The following is a 21,931-nucleotide window of genomic DNA, read 5'->3' as shown; positions in this document are numbered from 1 at the left end:
AATCGCCAGTTATGCTGCTTGACATGACAGATAAACTGACTCTGGGGTACATGCAATGCATGGAGCCTGTTTGAGAAAGCAGCACACTACTAATAAAGAAGGGCTTGTTTTTATTAAACTAGGTCAAAACCTAATTTTTTGACTCAGTACATTTCTGGGGTACTCAGGACTTTATGCTAATGTTCTGTGCTCTGAGCAACATGGCTCATGAGGCCAGGCACTACTTAAGGTGCCTTACATTTAGCTGCAGTTTTACTGATAAAACATTGCATAAAACAAAGGAAAGACTCAAAGATGCCATCTTTGCTGGCATCTATTTCTAACAGGCATTTCCAGCAAGCCACTCCTGTGTATTTGGGCAAGGGATGAGGGGATAAAGTGATATTTGCTTTGTTTCCTTTTACCTTTTTTGGTGAAAAACTCCTTGGAATACTTTCCTGCCAAAATGAGCTTGCGAGGTATTTTCCCCAGAAGTTCTATGATCAATGCAATGTGATCTGCATGTGAAAAAAACCAAAAAGACAATGAGATTCATCCACACAAAACCTCTCTATGCTAGTTTCATGCTCTGGGATATAAGGATAAAGACACTATCCCTTAAAAATTACTTTGGAGACCCACCTGAAACCAGGTTACACTAAGCAACAACAAAAACAAGGAGCAAGGGGAAAATAAATAGAGGCAATTTGAGGCACAATCAGTTTGAGACACAAGGCAGAGACTCCAGCAGCAAGAGCAATGCAAAACACCAGAACAAGAGCATGGAGTTCATTGCACAGTGTTTTACTGCAGAGGCTTGAGCACAGCTGCTGCTGATTTGGGTAAATAATCTTTTTGCAAGGAGCTTTTGCATTGCTGATTTGTAAGACAAGGCTCGTTTTGAAGAGGCAACCATTGGATTTCAAGTCCCACTTTAGAAAGGAAAAACTGAGACAAACAAACCTTCATCTCGTGAGTAATCTTCCCCAGAGTGAGGCTCGAACAGATAGTCCCCTGTTGCCAACTCAAAGGCCTGAACAAACAGAAACGAGCACATTAAATCACCTCAAAACACTCTAAGATGTGCTGCAGGTTGACTCTGCAAATCTCTGTGGGCCAGAAGCAAAGCAGTGGGAAAGAATAACCTGCAAAACTCCAGTAAACAGCTATAATCTTAAATATCCCATTACAGCCTGAACTGTGCCTTGACTTTGCACTGCTTTCAAAACTGCATTAAAGCATCATAGGCACACCTGGGATGAATTTTGGGTGCAGGGCCACCAGTTAACCACAAAGTTAAGGTATTTCACATGCTTAGCCTTTCCTCCTCCTCTTCAGAGTTTTGCAAAAATAACACCATGTCCAAACTATAGTTTCTGGGGCTGGTTATTTTGTTTTGTTTTGCTTGGGGTTTCTTGGGATTGTTCCCTCTCCCCAATTTTCCCATGTTTTTCAAACAGTTAATCTCTGAACATCTGTCTGCAGAGATGAAAACATGTTTTAAATGAGAAAAACATCTGCACTCATTTCAACTCACCACTCCTAAATTCTGTAACACATTCACCCCTTATTCACTTGTACTCAGAACTGACCTTCAGTACAACTGAACTTGTACCACCCCTGACCTTCTGTATTCTCAATTTTCTTTAAGAAAAGAAAAAATTACACAGTGTGCCTGATTCCATTGTTTGCTGGTGCCAATGTGTAATTCTGTGTAATTCCGGCCACATGCTCTGCACAGAAAACAAGACCCTTCTGCATTTTCTTTTACCTCACTCGTCAAAATCCCAGCTTGTTTTCCAAGACAGCAAAAATGTCTATTTTTCCAAGTTTAAATTATGAAACCCAAGCTTTGGTTTGTAGAAGAGACAGAGTGGAGACACTGAAGAGGCACATGCAGTAACTGGTTTGACTGATTTTTTTCATTGTCATATTCTACTTTTGGCAGCTGTTAAAGGAACAGCTTCTTCCTCATCTCAGCATTACTCAGACTAAACATCGATTCCAAACCTGCAGAGGATGATTAGAATTAGAAATGCTACTGAAGGCACTGTGAATCAGTGCTAGATGCAGCAGAAAGGCTTTTTTTAATATAAAAAGGCATTGTGTTCAGAATTGCCTGGCTGTCCTGTTTTTCCAGAAAGCATGATAGCAAAGTACAGTCATATTTGAAATCTGCTGATGCTGGACAACAAAACCTTCAAAAGGGAAGCCACATGTGGTGAAAAAAAAGATAAATTTACAAACCAACTCTGATGTGGAAATCTATTATTCAACAAGTCTGGAAGTTGACTGAACGCTTGTAAGGGATCTTTGCCAGTCCCTCAGCAGCTCAGAGGGCAGAGCAGGAAGGTCCCAGCTGGCAGGACTCACCATGCAGGCTGTGCTCCAGATGTCTGCAGGGGTGTTGTACCCTGACCCTATCAGCACCTCCAGGGACCTGTACTGCCTTGTCTGGATGTCTTCAGTGAAATGCTTGTGCTAAGGAGAAGAAATGTTTTATTAACAGCTCAAGACTGCTTAGAAGAGGAGAATCAACAACCTGGAAGGCTGGAGTGGATCAAAGCTCATTACTATTACATTTGTATTTATACATCCTATTTCCTTATATTCTGTAAGTGCTGTTTAAATGCTGTACATGAGATATTCCTCCAAGTGAAACAGCCCAGCAATTCAGAGGAAAGCAAGCCACAAAAGCAGAATAAAGGAAGACTCTGCAGCATCTCCTGCCCAGTCCTGGCAGACTGGCCATGGTCCTGCTACCTTAGAGCAACACCAAGGTGAGAAATCACCTTGCCAGGCACTGCCACCCTGACTGCAATTCTGAGCTGAGACTCATCTCTCCCAACAGATCTGAAGTGATTTGCCATTTTAGAAGCCAAGTAAAAAGAATTATGTCTTCTGTTTGAAATATCAAACTTTTGAAAGCAGCACAGCACAACCATCAAAGAATAAAACTTGGGAGTTTCATTGTGTGAGTCTCTTTCATGTGCAATGGTCTGACAAGCTACAGAACCAGCACATCACAGCAATTGTTTCTAACTTTGTAGGCTCTCCTGGAGACTCAGAAACTCCTTCAGCAGTTTCCCAGAGCAGATTTCTACACTCTGTGTGTGACACAGCTCAGCCCTGTAAGAAGTAACCAAATGCCAGTGAGGCACCCAAAGCATGGCCTGAAATCTTGTGTTTAGAGAGCCATTTCTTTATTTGTGTCCCTGCTTTCCCTCCTTTTTTCCCCTGTCATAGTTTCAAACTGTCACTGCTTTCACAGCCAGCTCTAAGGATATGTTTTACAAATCATTTTCCATCTTGGCAAACTGACTGAATCTGCAGCTTTAAAAAGTCAATGTGAAAAGACCAAACTTACCACCCAGCAGGCATTTCCTAGGTCAGCTATCTTCACTTTGAGCTTATCTGCATTCTTGGGCTCAAGAGGATTAAGAAGGAAATTCCCAGCAGCTGATTTTCCTAGAGGCAATGTGTACAACAGCTGATTAAAGCTTCACAGGCAGTGTCACCATCTGTCACCCAAATCCCATCAACCTCTCCCCAGCAAGGAAGTTTTTCTGATGGATCAGAACTGTTCCCTCCCTGATGCCTGGGTATAAAAATGAGCATCACTCTGCACTATCAACAACATCATTAAGACCCAACTGGTGTCATTAAGCAGAAGGATAAATGAGCATATGCAACACTGACTATTTCCCAGCATTTTTGCACAGCCTGTCTATATTAAAAAAAAATAAACAAACCCTGTTGAAATAAGGGCATTGCCAGAAACAAAACAAACCCCACAACCCCCCTTAAGCCTTCCTAAATTTTGGAAGGAAGGGTCCCCAAATTACAGCATCTTTCTGGCATACCCATCACTCACTGCTGCAACACAATTACAAGAGCTAAAAGAAAAACTGGGAAAATTGAGTGACACAATGGAGAACAAAAGTATTGAGTCACTAAATGGCATCCAGCTGTACCTCTGAACCAAAAATTTGGGAGAGTTTGAAGCTGTAAATTTGGGAGAGGGCTGTGAGAAGATGTCAGTAACCTAGCAGAGGCATCCAGCAAAGTGCAGTTCAAGTTTCAAAATCCAAATTTCTCTTGTTATTTTTCATCCATATAACTCCCCTAGTGGTACTGTGGGCAAGAAAATGCTAGAATACTTTTTCTTAGTAAGTACAAATGGTAGTTTTACCCTCCTTCTCCAAGCAGATATTTATCACCTGGCAAGGATACAAAGATGCAAAAATGGACAGTTTTACCAATTCATATTAAACACACACACCTGGAATGTGTTTCAATTGCTGTACACTATTTCATGCCTTATTTTCTCCCAAACTTACAAGACACAATTTTTCCACTCTGAAGAAAATCATATTTAAATAAAAGCATTAAAGAAATTTGGTTTCTTTCCCTACACTGGGAAAAACAAAGTTTTGTGGGAAAACATTTACCCATCTTGAATTACAGAGATAAGTTACCTTTGCTCCATATTAAGAACCAAAATGTCAGAACACACTGATCATACCTATCCCCCAATTTAACAGCAAATGACAATCTGTAGGCTTAATGGAAATCATATAAGCAGCACCTGATTCAAAGGAGGAAATGTTCCTCCACTGAAAACCAAAGGCACAGGTGTTTTTAAAAAGTAGGAATATTTAAGCACTCCAAAGTCAAAACTGAGGTACAACTACAACCAGCACCTACAAACAGCAAACAACTTGGAGTATGATTGTCAGGTTAATTACTCCTGGAAGGGAAACTCTCAAACAGGTGGTTCTGATCACTTCAGCCTAGAAAATGCACATTTCTGTTCATATGATGAAGCGTTGTAAGAAATCTCCCACATCAAGGAGCCCTTCCTTACAAGATTCCTCTTATACCTTTGTTGTCTGTCGGGCTGTTAGTCTCATTCTCATCCTCTGAAGGGATCTCTGTCCTGATGCTTTCCTGGAAATTGTTGATGCCCTGCTCGTTCAACGCCTGCTCTTGGCTGGGGATGGGCTGGCACACCATGGAATCCTCCGGAACCAAGGGCACAAACAAGTCCAACACTGCTTCTTGGGGCCCGGCCTCTGAGTCATTGTTGTGCTGGGTGTAATTAGAGCCGTGCGAGTTCTCAGTGCTCCGTGTGTCAGGGGCATTGTCACAGGCATTGCCACAGTCATTGGCGTTGTGCAGGTCGTCCTCGAGGCGCACGGAGCCCTCGTTCCCAGAGTCTGTCAGCTCTGTCATGGGGATCACCCCATTGCAGTTGATTTCTGGAGCGACTTTTTCCACCACGTTGCCTTCCATGAGATTAGATCCCTCCTGTCCAAGGGCTTCTGCTGCAAGAGGGGAAAATGAGAATGTAGCAGGATATGTCTTAATAAATAGCTGGAAGATGTTCAAGGGCAGGCTGAGACGGAGGGAGTATGTAAATGGAACTGAACACAGCCATTCACTCGGACTGGAACAGGAGATTTCCCAGGTGAAAAGACAACAGCCACCTCTGCTAAAGGTACACCCTCCTCACACCCATGAGACAACACTGTCCATGCCATGCTGGCAATGCTTTAGGTCCATACCTGGCTTTTTGTTGATACTTTCCTCTGATGGGCTGACTTTTATGAGCATTTCCACAGGAGTCTGAGCTTCTTCCTCCTCTTCAGGCTGTGTCTGCTCAGGGTTTGCTTCCTTCTCCATCTCCTCTATCTCTTGCATTCGCTTCTCCAACAACTCAGCCTGTCTTTTCTGCTTCTTTTTCAACTTCTTTTTCTTATTCTTTGACATTTTGTCAGCCTACGCAGAAGCAAGCGGAGAAATTGGACTTAACATTTTATACTTCAATAAATTTAAAATGCACCAAGGTTTAATTTATCTTAGAGCTGAGGAAACAGTCTATGATGAACATGCTGGGGACAGCTCCTCTCCCAGATAAAAAGCAGCTGTTCTGGGTTTTGAACCACTTGTCTGTGGCTCTTACCAGTGCATTTTTGCCCTGACCTGAAAAACCAACATTATTCTCCAAGTGAGGGAGATCTCAGACTCCACAGAACAGTCATTTTCTCAACAGACCTTGAGATCACCACAAGAACTCCTTGTTCTGGTGATAAATGAACTAATACCATTTACAAGTCCAAGACAGCATGGAACCTGATGCCTATGCCAAACACAAATCACACTTTTTTCTTCTGATATCAGAGTGCTCTCTCTTAATGCTGACTGGATTATGAAACAGTGCAGGAGACACTACCAGTGGATGCATACTTACAGGTAAAAGCTTTTTCACTTACTGGTTTAGGCTGTGGTGCAGTGCTCACTGAAAGGGAAAGGAAGATCAGTCAATCAGTATGGCTATACTCAAAAACTGCAACTGCATTCTGATGTTAAGGTAAATTTTTCCTATGTGGTCTGATAACAACATTTTAATGATATCAGCGAATGTGATCTTGAAGGCTCATTTCTCTACAAAAACACAACAGTAAAAAAATGATAAAAACATCAAATGAGCAAATGCATAATTCAAGTTTCAGACAGGAGACTTGCTTGACTGATATCAAACACTTCCTGCCACGTAGCTTCATTTACTGCATGTATTATGCATCCTACCCAAATGAAAATGTAAATCAAAGCATTAAAATACCAAACTTAAGGGAGCTTCCCTAAGCTAAGGTATGCTGTGATCAGTTCAGCTCAATGTTGGTGTTGTAAGATTATGACTGACAGAGCCTTCCCATACACACTGCAGTGGTTTTTGAAAAGTACACACAACTACAGATTGATATTCTGAGGAGGAACACAAGAGAATTTGCCCTCAGATCTTTAAGGATGTTTGCATGTCAAGGCAGCTGGTTTTGTTACCGTTTTCCAGGTAACTCATCTTGTTGAAACTCTCATCAAATGCATTTCCAGCATCATGCAATGACAGGTAATAAACTTTTGAAGGAAATATGAGAATTTTGCCACATTTTTACACCAGTTCCATATTGAATGCATCAACATTGTGCTAAATAAGACTGACTTTACCAGTGCCAGATTACAGAATTCACAGAATTCTCTAATAGCTGTTGTTAAAAGCAGGCTCCAGTGAGCATTTATCCTCCCTCTTGTTTTCTGACACAAACTGCCTTCCCCATCATCTGAGTTACAATTTATGACTAATTTCCCAATTTACACTCAGGTTTTCAAAGGTTACTTGCATTATTGTTCCACTGTACTCAGGAAGTTTTCCTTAGTGATGATTTGGGGGTATGTGGGAGAAACAGCATCAATTTTCAGGGGGAAAAAAAAAAAAGAAAATAAAAATCACCTGCAGAGCCAGATGGTGGGGGAGCCCCAGATCTCTGCCACTCTGTTGCCTCTGCAGCCAGCCTGCGAATGTACTGGTCATTCACACACAGCAGGATGTTCTCAGGCTTTATATCTGTGTGGATGATTCTACACTTTGTATGCAAGTAATCCAGACCCTGAAGAACCTGCAGGCAAGGGAGAAGGAAGTCAGCCATTACACAATCTAATTGAGAGCAAAGTGAAAATGCCAAAGTGCCTAGGATGGCCAATGAAAGGGTTGGTGTGTCTGAGAATGCTCCAGGTTAGAGCTGGTGTGATCAGTGGTTCCAACCCAGTTCCACAATAACAGATTTGCATACAGATTTTAGCTCCCATTTAAAGATACTCTATTTACCCTCAGAGCTTAACTTACCACAGGTGAAAAATCTAATTTTAATACTCCACAATAAAATCACACTTTCCTCCTCCCCTGCACCTCCCATGTAGAGAGGTGTTTCTCTTAGGCTCCCAGCCAGTAGGGAGAACCAGTTTCTCCTGCTCTTCCCATCATCAGGCACTGTGCTTACTGTGACATCCTTAAAAAAATACTTCACTTATGAGGAATGACTGAGGTAAGAAGAGGTTAAAAGCAAAAACCATCACAGTTGAAGTGTCAGAAAACAACTATCTGCAGCAGAAGGGGCTTACAGTAGAGAAAAGTACTAACCCAAGAATATTTTGTTGCGTGAAGGAGATACCATGGATTTTTAAGTTTTGTTTCCTTGGATTTGAGAAAGAGCAGTGAAAGATTTTTAACTGGGTCAAGAGGAAGAGCACAGTCAGAACTGGAACTTACCTGTTTGATGATTTTTTTGACACAAGGGAGAGGAAGACCCTGATAATTTGACTTGATGATCCACTTCAGGAGGTGATGCCCTAGAACCTCAAACACCATACAGATATCTGGAACTGAATCAAGGAAAAACCCGGACATCCAGACCCAGGGAGCCCCAAATTCCCAGGAATGAGAACCAAAAGAAATCCAAACCAGTTGGGCACTTTATGTTAAAGAACCCTCATCCTTCTGACACAGCTTGCCTTCCTCAACAGCATCATTCTATCCTACACAACAGTGTCATTACCTAAAATAAAATAAAATAAAATACAGAGGGATGGAGCTGCACAAAGGTCTCACTGCAGCAGTAGCAACCTCCTGCTTTGAGTGGGAGCCAGTTGCACAAATGCACATTATTATTTACTGTATGTTTTGGAACAGCCTACGCTTCTGCCCCAGGCAAAACTCAATGCCAGATCTCTCTGTACCAGCATTACCTGAAAAGATAATAAAATTTCCATTTCATAAGTAATCTTCAGACCAATAAAGTCACTTTCTTTGCCCTCCTTTGCCTCTTCACCAGCCAAACAAACTTTTGACAAGCCTGGATTTCAAATATATTTATATGATCTGCTTTTGAGCTCTAAGATCTCAACAGCCACAGTCACTCCAGTGACATATTCAGTACAATGAAGCCAAACTTCTATGAGTTTATTAGGGTGCTTTTCATCTACACTGGCAGAAAGCATACACTTTCACAAGAGTGGAAAAAATATAAGCTCAAATCAAAATTTACTCAGAAAAAAAATTTAGAGAAAATGCATTATGGGCCTACTTTTTATAATCTGCAGCTCAATTCTCTCAAGCAGCCCAGCAATTCTCACTGAAATAAAATTTAACTTATCTCAAAGTGAAAACAATGCACAAAAGTCCAACTTTCAAACTTGGAGGATCCATTATTAGCACTTGTTACAAATCACTGCCTCTGAGAAGGCTGTTCCCACTGTCAAAGCAATACACTGCAACCATCCTAACAATGCTGATAAATTACAAAGTAAGATGTTTCCATAACTAGATAAACAAGCTTATTTTCAAGTTATAGATGGCTCATGTGCTATTTTCAGCTACTGATTTTAACATGCTGTACTGAAATAACAGGTTCTTAACAGGCTACTTGCAGAATTGAGGGGTTGAGGTAGATGGGCTCTCCTGCCTCAGGGGTACCTCTGACACAGCCACTCAGTCCTGATTCACAAACTGGTGGCAGAACATGAAAAGCACAACCAGGCAGTGCTGACACAAATGACACCAGACTGAATCATCACTCTGGATGTGAGCTCAGCAGGCAGTTTGGAGGCAGATCCTCCTACAGCTTTCCCTGGGCAGGAAAAGGGATGCCTGGGCATTGCTTGCCAAAGCAGGGCAGCTGCCCAAGAAACTCCCATCTTTTCAATTCTTGGCTTTTATTCCACAAAAGGATACGGGAACCGTTCACTCCTGAAATCTTGAAGTCATCTAATAACTGAACAACTCTCTCTTTGCTGGGATCATTTGGATCACTGTTGCGGACCTGCAGAGAAAGAGGTTATTGTGATGTCAGATCCACTGCACTCTTTGGTTCCTACACAAATTCTTGATGATCTGGAAGTATCAAGCATGTGACAAATGAAAAATCCCCAAAATGGGGAAAAAAAAAAAAAAAGAGTAAAATAAAACTGAGCCCATCTCAGGCACTCACCGATTTCAGCAATTTGATTTCATCCAGTGCTGTTTCTGTGTAGTGCTCTGCACTCTTCACCACCTTCATTGCCACAAATCTCCTCCCTCTGTGCACACATGGCAAGTAAATTGGGAGCTGTTAATGCTCATACAAAGAACTTATTCTCCAGAATTATCCCAATTCTTTTGCATGCTAGAGAGTTTATTTCATGCATCATGGAAAAATAAGGTTTAAACACTCAAAGGACTGCCTTTGAGTCTTTTTTTAACAAAAGATTTGTGTTAGTCATTTCTCAAAATATGGAAAAATAGGTCAGAGACTGAACACAACTCTTCCCACAGATATGGTTTGTCCTGTTAAGTCCCTCCCACACACTTGCATGCACAATATCAGAAGAAACTCCTGTTCTGGGATGTGGACAGCTAATGCTTTGTGCTTTTATCTAAAAGCAAAAGGATGTTTCCTGCTCAGGTTTGTGCATGCCTGGCAGGAACAGGAGCACTCACTGGATGTCCCAGGCCAGCCACACGGTGGAGAAGTGACCCCATCCAAGCTTCCGAATCACGTGGTAGCGTCCATTGAAGAGATCTCCTATTTTCACGAGGTGGTAACCCCCTGGAAAAACACAGGAACCAGAGAGCAGGTGTGGGGAACAAGCATCACAATCACTGCAGCACCACTAAATATTTCCTCAGTGAAAACACCTGCAAGTCCGCTAGGCTGACCAGCTGTGGAAAACACAGGTTGTGATGGTAACAGAATCTTCCAGCTAAATATCAGCATTGCTTTTGTATGCTCTGAGCCCAGAACATGAAAGAGGTAACCAAGATCTGGAAATGGAACTTGGAACTGCAACCAAGATCCAAACAGCTCTCCTTGCAATTTTCCTGACTGGAAGGCACTCTGCCACTGAAAACAGGAAAGCCTCCTCTGCACCCTTCATATCTCTCAAGCTACTGACTATCCAGGGGGATTCCAGCACAGAAGCAAAAACATGAAAAGCCAAAGATGGAACTGGCAGAAAACAGAACAAAGAGAAGTTGTTGCGATTTGGTGTTTTCATTTGCTCTATATTTCATTTCTGCTCAGAGAAACAGGGGAAGGCTATCTGCAGAAACAAATTTTTCTGAAGAATGGATATCAAGATAATGACCTGATCTTCAAAAGAAAACCCAAAGAATATGAAAAAGATTTTTGTCCCTTTTACATTGAAATAAAAAAAGAATTAGATGCCTACTTGCTTTTATCAATATTGAAAGCCCTCTGGCACAGAGGAAAAGTTAACAGCTTTAAAATTATGCATTAAAAACAGTTCTGCAACTCAAAGCCTGACTGATAACAGAGGGAAACTTGGAGACCACCTTCTCCATTTCATGTTGGCTTGAAAAATGTTATTATCATCATTCAGTTTCAAAGTACTCTTAATGTAAGAGGGAGTTTATGTTCATTCTCTACAGCAAATGGGAAATGGAGGGGATTCCTTGATTGCATTGAAAATCATGCATCTTAAATAGGCAAATGCTCACCTTTACAGTAATCATTTGGATCCTCTTGCTCATCATCATCTGATCCCAGGATTTCCTCCTCTTGCTCTGGAAGATCACTCTCGGACTGAGCAGCAAGGCTGCGGTGCTGGGTGTCGGGTCTGAAAGAGATCACAGGGCGTTTGACACAGATCACACTGCATGTCTGACACACACAGAGATCACAGGGCATGTCACACACACACAGAGATCACAGGGCATCTCTAACACAGATCACACTGCATGTCTGACACACACAGAGATCACACTGCATGTCTGACACACACAGAGATCACAGGGCATCTCTAACACAGATCACACTGCATGTCTGACACACACAGAGATCACAGGGCATGTCACACACACACAGAGATCACACTGCATGTCTGACACACACAGAGATCACACTGCATGTCTGACACACACAGAGATCACAGGGCATGTCACACACACACACAGAGATCACAGGGCATGTCACACACACACACACAGATCACAGGGCATGTCACACACACACAGAGATCACAGGGCATCTCTAACACAGATCACACTGCATGTCTGACACACACAGAGATCACAGGGCATGTCACACACACACAGAGATCACAGGGCATCTCTAACACAGATCACACTGCATGTCTGACACACACAGAGATCACAGGGCATGTCACACACACACAGAGATCACAGGGCATCTCTAACACAGATCACACTGCATGTCTGACACACACAGAGATCACAGGGCATGTCACACACACACAGAGATCACAGGGCATCTCTAACACAGATCACACTGCATGTCTGACACACACAGAGATCACAGGGCATGTCACACACACACAGAGATCACACTGCATGTCTGACACACACAGAGATCACACTGCATGTCTGACACACACAGAGATCACAGGGCATGTCACACACACACAGAGATCACACTGCATGTCTGACACACACAGAGATCACACTGCATGTCTGACACACACAGAGATCACAGGGCATGTCACACACACACAGAGATCACAGGGCATGTCACACACACACAGAGATCACAGGGCATCTCTAACACAGATCACACTGCATGTCTGACACAGATCACACTGCATGTCTGACACACACAGAGATCACAGGGCGTTTGACACAGATCACACTGCATGTCTGTCACACACAGAGATCACAGGGCATGTCACACATACACAGAGATCACAGGGCATGTCACACACACACAGAGATCACAGGGCATGTCACACACACACAGAGATCACAGGGCATGTCACACACACACAGAGATCACAGGGCATGTCACACACACACAGAGATCACAGGGCATGTCACACACACACAGAGATCACAGGGCGTTTGACACAGATCACACTGCATGTCTGACACACACAGAGATCACAGGGCATCTCTAACACATATCACACTGCATGTCACACACACACACAGATCACAGGGCATTTGACACAGATCACACTGCATGTCTGACACAGATCACACTGCATGTCTGACACACACAGAGATCACAGGGCATGTCACACACACACAGAGATCACAGGGCGTTTGACACAGATCACACTGCATGTCTGACACACACAGAGATCACAGGGCATCTCTAACACATATCACACTGCATGTCACACACACACACAGATCACAGGGCGTTTGACACAGATCACACTGCATGTCTGACACACACAGAGATCACAGGGCATGTCACACACACACACAGATCACAGGGCATGTCACACACACACAGAGATCACAGGGCGTTTGACACAGATCACACTGCATGTCTGACACAGATCACACTGCATGTCTGACACACACAGAGATCCCACTGCATGTCACACACACACACACACACAGATCACACTGCATCTCTGACACAGATCACACTGCACATCTCTCGCACACAGAACACCAGCAGTGCTTTTATTCCTAAAAGTAGCCAGAAATAATTTTTTGCATACTAGTGAGAAATGCACCTTAATGCCCTAGATCTGCTTGCATAGAGGAACCAAGCAAAGCCCAAACAAGACAGATTTAAAAGCTTAGTGATCCCACCAAAATATTAGCCTCTGAACCCCTTCTCTGCCTTTCTCTAAAGCAGATTTATATTTTGTTATCCTAGGTAAAACTTGAAAATTTAAATATTGATTGATTTTATTTTAAAGACTAACATCAATTAGTTTTTACTCTCTTTTGGGAAAAAAAAAAAGTTAACCAGGGTTTTAGAACTTGTGGCCGTTTGTTCTTTTGACATTCAAGGTCAAATGAATATTTAACACTCCTTCTCCTTCTAACACTTTAGAACACTAGAGCCCCTAATCTTGACATTTATTTCTCCTGTTCTCAAGGGGCTGGCTGCATTTTTAGCTCATCTCTTCACTCGAGACCCAAAGTTTATTACAGTTGTCTGAACTAGGGAGAGTGGGAGGACACAGAGCAGATGTTCAGTAAACCCTCCCGAGAGCTTGTGATTGCAGAGGGATTGGAATCAGGCACTGAGGTGGTGGAGGCTTTTCACTCCCACAATAATAAATAGAAGTGTTCATTTTATGTGTTTAACTTTCCATCAAATGTGCTACTCTGAGTTCTTGCTTGTGAAGGCCATGTCAGCAAAGGCCACCTCCATGCCCTCACACACAGCCTGTGCTCCCCAAATAAAACATCTCCCATACCTCAGCTCTGTCATGGCATCACACTGACCACAGCCAAACAGCTCATGAAAGGCTAATACCAAAATCAGGTAATTTATTTACTTTACAAAGCGTTACAGGGAACAACGAAATGCCTACAAATATTCAAGATACCCCTGTACAAAGCAAACACTTGTAATGAAAACAATGCCTACAGACCACTTGCTTTGGCAGGATTTAAGGGCAAAGTACTGCAAGATATCAACATTAAGTTCCCTTTCCCCAGAAGCACGAGATATTAAAAAAAGCTGGAGTTGTCCAAAGAAGTGGGCAGCAAACTTCACTAGAGCAATGACACACAGGCTCAGATAACATTCCTCACAGAGAGTTCCCAGCAGTGAATTAACGGAAGTTTCTTGTATTGAAACTATTGTTGCAGGGAAGCAGCAGATAACACTGGTGCCTTCCAGCACCCTCCTTCAAATTCAGCTCATTTTGCTGCAAGGAGGAAGAACTGCCCACCCCGTGGCTGTGTCAGCAACATAGGCAGGCCCTCAGATGCAATTTTCACAGTTTAGTCCTGAGCTGGACTCCTGCACATCATATCAGGGCTGTACTAACTCATCTTAATCCATGGGGGAAATGTAATATTTTCATTTGGAACAGTTATAGAGTAGAATGAATGTTCAGCACTGACCTACTACACATGCACTCTGCTGAGACTTCACCCATTAAACACCCTGCTAGCACACTCAAACTACAGCCACCTTAAACACCATAAAAAGGGAGAAATCTTGTGTTCCAACCTGATGATAACTAAATTTGCAGCCACTTAAAATCCCCAACTCAAGTTCATTTAAACAAGGAAGAGCTACAAAGGTCATGACCAGGCACAAGCCACCACCAGACATTTACTTTCAGGCTGCTGTCAGTAAGTCCTGCAGGTTTTTTTAAATTCAGGAGCAGCTTAGTGGTCTCAAACCATAAACCAAAGACTGCCAAGCTAATGAGACTCCTATTAAGAACCCTGCAGCTTGATCCAGCCCTGAGATATTTAGTATTTAGACTTTTTAGTCACTGAATTATAAGTCAGGGGTAGGAAAAGAAGGAAACCTGCAGTTGGGGGTGCAGAAAGTCTAAGAGGTCAAAAAGCTTCTTTAAAATTGCTGCATTTTTTGGGGGGACAATTGAGATACAAATAAAGTCACACATTATCCCCAAATTAAGAGCAGGCAGCAAAGGCGAGAAATGGCCACAGACAGAATGGTTGAAGGGGAGATTAGATGCTCATAGACAACAAATCCTATAGACAGGGTAAAGAGAACAGGAGCTGGACAGAGATTTTAAGCCAGGAACCTCACATATAGCCTGAGTAGTAAAGAGTAATTCTCCCCAGTGCTGTTTCAGGATTTTCACTTCTTTAACTGCACAGGATGTAAGGGATTAAAAAGGACTCTAAAGAAAATTGCCCTGAAGTGGCAGTGATGCAGACAGACACATCACACCATTCTGCAGTCCCAGTGCTTCTCAGTAACAGCAATTCCATGCATGGAGGAAGAAGTTACTGGAAGCACTAAAGCCCATTCTCCTGGAAGCTTTCTGTGCCCCTCCTAAGGGGCTGACTAATCCTGCTGCTGGCAGTCTCACACACGACACACCCTGGAGTCTGCAGCTGAGTCTTTCATGGGGATCCAAAAGCATTTCACTTCTACATTAGAGTCTATGATACCAGCTAATGTAAAAAAGCTGAATTCAGGTCACACACATCTCTACAGTGCTATTTCCTTTATGAAATCACCTCCAAAATACACCTCATTCTTTTGCCTTCCTGGGAAAATTTGTTTGATGTTATTACACACCACCCTGTTCTTCCCCTGAAATGACCACGTCAGCCCAAGACAGAGATTAGGAGAGAATCAATCAGTGCAGAACATGTATTAATACCTAAGAAAAATTATATACAAAAGCACAAGCCTCATCTGTCTGCTTTGCTCACAAAGACAGTACTCTAAAAGGCACAAAAGGCTGCTAAAGACAGCAGAAAAATCCATGCCCGGGATTTAGAGATGACAGCTGAAACAGCTGTTGTCAAAATTGCAAAATGCAGATAAAGTATATAAAAATCCTATACTAAATGATTGTTTACACATTAAAACCCCATTGTTCTAGGGTACTTTTTTCTTTTCTAGCCACCTCTGATCTACAGAAGAACACCGTGATCACTTTTTCCTTTTGCTCTCTCATTGTGCTAATTAATCATCAGAATGAACAGGATCTGCAGGGTCTCTCCACAACTACATAGCAACATTTTACTTAAGAAAAACATTGTGGAAACAGAAAAGCTAAGGTAAAATGCTAAGTCTTCTATGGAATTCGTGTGAATCCACATCTAGAGAGACCCTCCCAAACGTCCTTATTCCTTGAAGAGCTGCAAATTCTCAAGACAAAATTAAAGAGGGGAACCTACCTGCAAGAAGCACGGCCTCCCATGGATAAAGATATTCCTGAAGACAGCCCAATAGTTTTCGAAAAAGCCATCAAAAGTCAGAGACCACAGTGCTGGGGAAGCAGGGGGACATCAGCAGCAGGCAGAGGGGCTGGCTCTCCTCAAATGCAGCAAAGCTTTGTGCAAGAGTGAAGGAGAAGAGGGATTTGCCTCCAGCACCCAGCTGCAGCTGCCCAGCACTGCATTGCAGGTGAAGGACCGTGCAGCAAGGCTGGGGCTTGCTCTCAGCTGATCCTCCTGCAAATTCACTCATGGCAGGGGGGTGAGCACAAAGATTCATCCCCTCCTCTTGATGTCTACGTGTCTCTTCTTCCCTCTAATGAAATTAGAAATTGAGGCAGATACTTTGTTTCATCTTCCTGAACCAGCCGGTTTTATTTGCCTATTCAATAGCCCAGTGGATTCAAAGCTGGGATGAAGACAAGGATCATGGTAATTGTCGACAGAGCAACCCTTTTGATAGAGGAATTCCAACACAATCACTCAGCAGGCAAAGAGTGTTCAAAGGAAAAAATAAATTTTCTGATGTAATTCCACACCTCCCCTTCCAGAGTTACAAGAAAAACTTATCCTTTATGCTTAAAATGACAAAACAAGCAGAAGGAGTCAAATCTTCTTTAAAAAGTTGGACTGAGTATTTTTCACAGCAGCAGCAGGTACTTAACATCATCTTCCAACAATGCACAATTCCCAGCCATTTCCTGTGCCTGTTTATCCTGCTGGTTTATGTAAGTGATAGGGGAAACAAGTCACCAACAATGTGACAGAGCAAGTAACAATTCAGAGATTTCTCTCCCAGGGAGGACTTCATTAGTGAAAGACACAATGATGCTGCCCCTGCACTTTTAAAGCAAGAGGTTTAAGAAATTGTCTTTATCCACTTGTATGTCTAAAATACTTTCCTCTTGAAACCTCACAGAAGTTTGAATGCTTTTAATACTTTAGCATTGCCAAACCTGTGCATATTAGAAAAGGAACTAAAAACATCCAAAATTTTCCACTGCAGACAAGATTTTGCTCCACGTTCACTGAAGATATCACCCAACCCCTGCAATGCACAGCAGGGATGGTGAAGAGTTATTTGCAGGAGCTAACATTTGAGTCACTCACTTGCTCCTTACAGAAGGTGTTAAAGCAATTTGGAAAAACACTGTGGAATTCTCTTGCCAGTTTTCAGGAGAATCATTTATCTGGTCCACACACAAAAAGTAAGGCAAAAAAAGATTAAGAAATCTCAGCCACACAATATGGGTGCTTACAGACTTGCAGAGAAGGAAGGACACCCTCTATAAATTACCAGACACACAAAGTCTCCACACTCAACTTCACCATCAAACTCTGAATGTGTTCTCTCTGCTCCAATAACATACATTAAAAAAAAAAATTTGAAAGGAGGTGTTTGGTTTTCCTATTCAAGAGCATTAAGAGTGACTGCAAAACTCGGTTTTGGACAGAAAAGATTCTTCCTTGTCCCCGAAACAGCAGAAATATTGTCCATGCTACCTCATTGCTTGCCTTGAATAGATACAAAAGCAGACTCCTTCCACCCTCAAGCAAGGAAGTCAAGGTACATTTAGGTCGAATCACTTCTGTCACACCCATCATCCTTAAATACATACTAACAAAAAAAGATACTCTCCTTACTCTGTCTGCCTCTCCCTTGAAATTTGCAAAGATGACGCCCATCTGCAGGAAACCCAAGGGAAATGCTTTCCTAATTTTAAGTAGCCTACAACACAGTCTTTATAAGCAGTGTCACCCCTTATTGGTGAGCTCAAATTGCACCCATGAAACGCCCCCGAGCAAAACTCAGCTCAGTGAGGGCAGCAGGAATGAATGACAAACCCAGCTCCCACTGCAGGCACCAGATAAAGGCACTGCAAACACAGCCCAGGATCCACCTCAACCATGCAGCCAGAGGTTTGCTGGGCTCCACACCCAATGCAGCAGGGTCTCACTTAAGGATTCCGTGTTTTCATTTGATAAGAAGCTCCATATGGCATGGGGAAAAGCCAGGATTTAAAACCCCCCTCCCATTTCCACATCTGTGCATGCAGACAATGTCTCTTTAAGGAAGAATGCTTGCAGGCTGCAGCTCATTACTATTTCTTAGTGTGCCTGTAATTTCATGTTAAGGCACATCCAGTGAGAATGAGAGCTCACACGCAGATCTGCTGGCAAACCTCATGCTCAATGAATATGGAAACTTCACACAACTTTCAGCATGATTCAGGTCTGAAATGATCAAAGTGTTTTCCTGCTTGGATGCAGCCTTTCTGCTCAAGAAATTCCAACTGTGTTGGGGAGAACTATAAATCATTGATGGTGGGGGACTTATGAGTGCATAATCCATGTTATTTTCTGATTATTGCAAGTCATTCCCTGTTGCATCTCTATTTTCCTGAGTAAATAACTGGTGTTTTCTGCCAGCAGGGCAGATTCACAATACTTGCTGCTACAGAGCACCCATCCCAGTGCTACAGGAACACCACTGTCAAGAACTTAAAACAAGACTGGAGATGGTCAAACATTTAGCTTTTAAATACCGGTACTCAGAGGCACCAAGACCTACTTTTGATTAGCAGATCTGTGGGAGCTCAGTTTGAAGATGAGTACTGGCTTTCACATAAGAAAGGTATTAAAACACAAATAACAGGCAGTCAAGTTTCTTCCTTCCCATCCCCACTCCCCCACACAAGCACTTAACAAGCTGTTTGTAGAGATGTCTGCTAGCCCAGCTATCACAAACCAAGGGATTTCTATGGAAACCAGCAAATTTCAGTTGTGTCCTGTCATGGTTTGATAATCACTTCTGTATTTGAATGAAAAAATATGAGGGCAATGGGAATTACAGGTTCTCACCTTCAGAATTCCAAGAAACTCTGCCTGCTCTCTTTCTACAGGAGTGTAAGGATAAATGCATGCTCTACTTCATTGATATAAAAAGAAACTTGTAAGACAGGAAGGAGTGAAAGAAATAGGATCATCCTGAACTTGTAGAAAATTAAGAAAGTGGTTGACCTTCCTATAAAAATATATATTCATTTCAAAAATATATATTCGTTTCAAAAATATATATTCATTTCCTACAAAAAAGCTTATACACAGAATCGTAATTAGTATTTACAAGGTGTTTCTATAAAGCATCAGTTTAGACTGGTCTCATCTAAACCAGCAAACAGCAATATTAACTACTGGATGATGAAAAAATAAGTAACTTTCCAGTTTCTTTTAACCTTTCTAAATGTTTTTTTTTTCTGTTTTTAATGATATTAGGTTTATAGGTAAACTTAAAGCAGCTGTAATTCATTTTAAAAATGAAAGATATTTTGAATTATTTTTACTCCCTTCAGAACGTTCTCTGCAATTTTATATAATAATTCAAAATACTAAACTCAACCTTTTAAAATTGTTGTCTCATGCTATTTACTGCAAATGTAAAGAAAAATGTATTACAGAAAAAAACTGCATGTGTGATGTAAGCTATCATGGAACATCAGATATTAAAAGCACATTGCATGTGGTTTCAAGTATAGATTTTATGGAAAGTCATGAAACAACCCAGTTAAGCCTATTTTAGAAGATTTAACTAGAGCAGCTTTGTATTTAAATAGAATAAATGTTGTGGAACTGGACCTGAAGTTAGAGGCTGACAGTGAGTTCATTTAATTGCACAGCATAAAGCACATGCAAGTTTCTTTAATTTCTGAGATACGATCTAATAAACTTATGGTAGCAGAGCAAAGAGTTGAAGCATAAAGTGCAAGAATATAAACACAGCATTTGACAAATAACATGGCTCTGCACTCAAATCAAGGTGAGTGGCACAATCAAGAGCTAGCCAGCAGTGCATTTAACCTGTCCTGAATATGTGGTTAAAAAAAGAATAATTAAAAAGCCCCAACATGCCAGCTCTGAGAGTTATCATTCAGCAACCTCAAAATCTACACAGAAATTAACCTTCCCAGCTGCACTGTGAACTCTGTTGGCAGAGTCACTATTGCTGGTCTGCAGCTAGAGAAAGGAAAAATCAGTAACAAGTATAGAATTAGACAATGGATTATTCATACAAAAATTAGAGGAGGAGGAGGAGAGCACTTAAAATTTGTCCTAATGCTACCTTCAAGGAATACCAGGAACACCTATGGAATAGCATGGAAGCATAATGCATGTCTCCCAAATATTTCGGTTAAGGCTCCTCACTCTTCAAAAGCCCCATCTCAAAACCACTGACTCTTGGCTGAAGGCAACAAGAAAAAAATATTTTAAATCCCTGTGATTTGTCTGAGAAAGCATTACTCTAGGCCTAAAGGAAATACCCTCCAACTGCCACCCCCAAAGCCTTAGCCTTACCATCTCTGTTCCTAGCCACCTTCAAGTAAAACCATCCTGAGCCACCAGACATTTTACAGAAATAAGCAGCATTTTATGGAGGATACAGAACCAGCTCTAGGCCTGACATCACCTTTCAGTAGAAAGGGATCCATGGGCAGCACTGAACAGAGCACTTAGTGCAGCCTGCTGACATTGTTTAGTATTTACTCGAGTTCTTCTAATTTCTACATCTGCCTCCAAAAGTTCCCCACACATAGAGACTCGTGACATTCCTGCGGTGAGAAAGAAGCCACACGAGAGCATCAAAGTTAGAGAACGAAGTAAACAACACACCACGGCATTCTTTCGGCAAGAAAAAAAAGGAAATCTCAGGGAGAAAGAGAGTCAAGAGGGGGGAGAGAGCGGAGAGAAGCCGGTTCCCAAAGGCGGCAGTTGCTGAAGTGCCCCGGGGACTGCAGAGAGGGGACGCTGACAACTCCGTGCGAGCTACAGCCCGCGGCCAAGGGGAGCCGGCAAGGGCAGCCCAGCATCCGTCCCTGAGCACCAGGGCAGCCCCACGGCCGGGTTTCGGGGAGCAGCAGGGAAGGCAGAGCCTGCCGTTCCCCAGCCGGCACAAGGAGCGGAGCCGGCGAGGGGAAGCGGCCAGAGCCGGGCGGCAAAACGGCCGCCCCGGGCCACGCGCTGCGCCGGCTCCGCTCCCGAAACGTGCGCTCGGTTAACTCCGGTTAAAAACCCGCCCGACCGCGGGGCCCGCACGCTCCTCTGCCCCAGCACCCTCCGGGCCGCCGGGCCCCGCAGTCCTTTCCCCGCGGGGAGGGCCGGGGGAACAAAGAGGCGGCGGTGCCGGCGGGAGATGCCGCCCGAAGGGAGACGCGGCCGCACTCACTTCCTCTGGGCCTTGTCCTTCTTGGCTTTGGTCCGCTTCTTCCGGGCCTGCAGCGCCAGCACTGAGGGAGAGAAGGAGAGAGAGGCGTGAAGGGCGGCGGGCCCTGCGGGGGCCCCGCGGGGCGATGGAGGCCGCGCCGCGCTCACCTTTCCGCTCCATGGCCGCCACCGCCGGCGGCCCCGGGCGCCTGCGCTGCGCCCGCCGGGCTGGGCACGCGCGGCTCGGCCGCCTCAGCCGCGCGGAGCCACCGCCTC

General features: G+C 43.1%; 1 protein-coding gene across 3 annotated transcripts in view; it reads right to left on the bottom strand.

Moving 5' to 3' along the window:
- SRPK1 (SRSF protein kinase 1) overlaps window positions 1-21,931 on the bottom strand; it is a 24,667-nt gene extending 2,736 nt beyond the window's left edge. The window contains exons 1-15 of one of the 3 annotated variants that reach the window (XM_066565355.1): window positions 21,824-21,931; window positions 21,678-21,738; window positions 11,312-11,430; window positions 10,292-10,400; window positions 9,804-9,891; window positions 9,548-9,635; window positions 8,087-8,193; window positions 7,271-7,436; window positions 6,255-6,280; window positions 5,547-5,760; window positions 4,863-5,306; window positions 3,347-3,447; window positions 2,353-2,460; window positions 943-1,012; window positions 405-497 (exon numbers count right to left, since the gene is read on the bottom strand). In XM_066565355.1, coding sequence (XP_066421452.1) covers window positions 405-497; window positions 943-1,012; window positions 2,353-2,460; window positions 3,347-3,447; window positions 4,863-5,306; window positions 5,547-5,760; window positions 6,255-6,280; window positions 7,271-7,436; window positions 8,087-8,193; window positions 9,548-9,635; window positions 9,804-9,891; window positions 10,292-10,400; window positions 11,312-11,430; window positions 21,678-21,738; window positions 21,824-21,836 — 1,807 coding nt within the window. In that variant the 5' untranslated portion in view covers window positions 21,837-21,931. Of the gene's footprint in view, window positions 1-404; window positions 498-942; window positions 1,013-2,352; window positions 2,461-3,346; window positions 3,448-4,862; window positions 5,307-5,546; window positions 5,761-6,254; window positions 6,281-7,270; window positions 7,437-8,086; window positions 8,194-9,547; window positions 9,636-9,803; window positions 9,892-10,291; window positions 10,401-11,311; window positions 11,431-16,417; window positions 16,664-21,677; window positions 21,739-21,823 lie in introns of those variants that run through there. The other 2 variants (XM_066565357.1, XM_066565356.1) reach the window with 2 other exon arrangements.

The sequence above is a fragment of the Molothrus aeneus genome, chromosome 24 (genome assembly GCF_037042795.1).
Source record: "Molothrus aeneus isolate 106 chromosome 24, BPBGC_Maene_1.0, whole genome shotgun sequence".
Classification (NCBI taxonomy): Eukaryota; Metazoa; Chordata; class Aves; order Passeriformes; family Icteridae; genus Molothrus; species Molothrus aeneus.
Note: the sequence above shows the minus strand (reverse complement) of the source record. Positions and strands in the feature narration are given on the sequence as shown.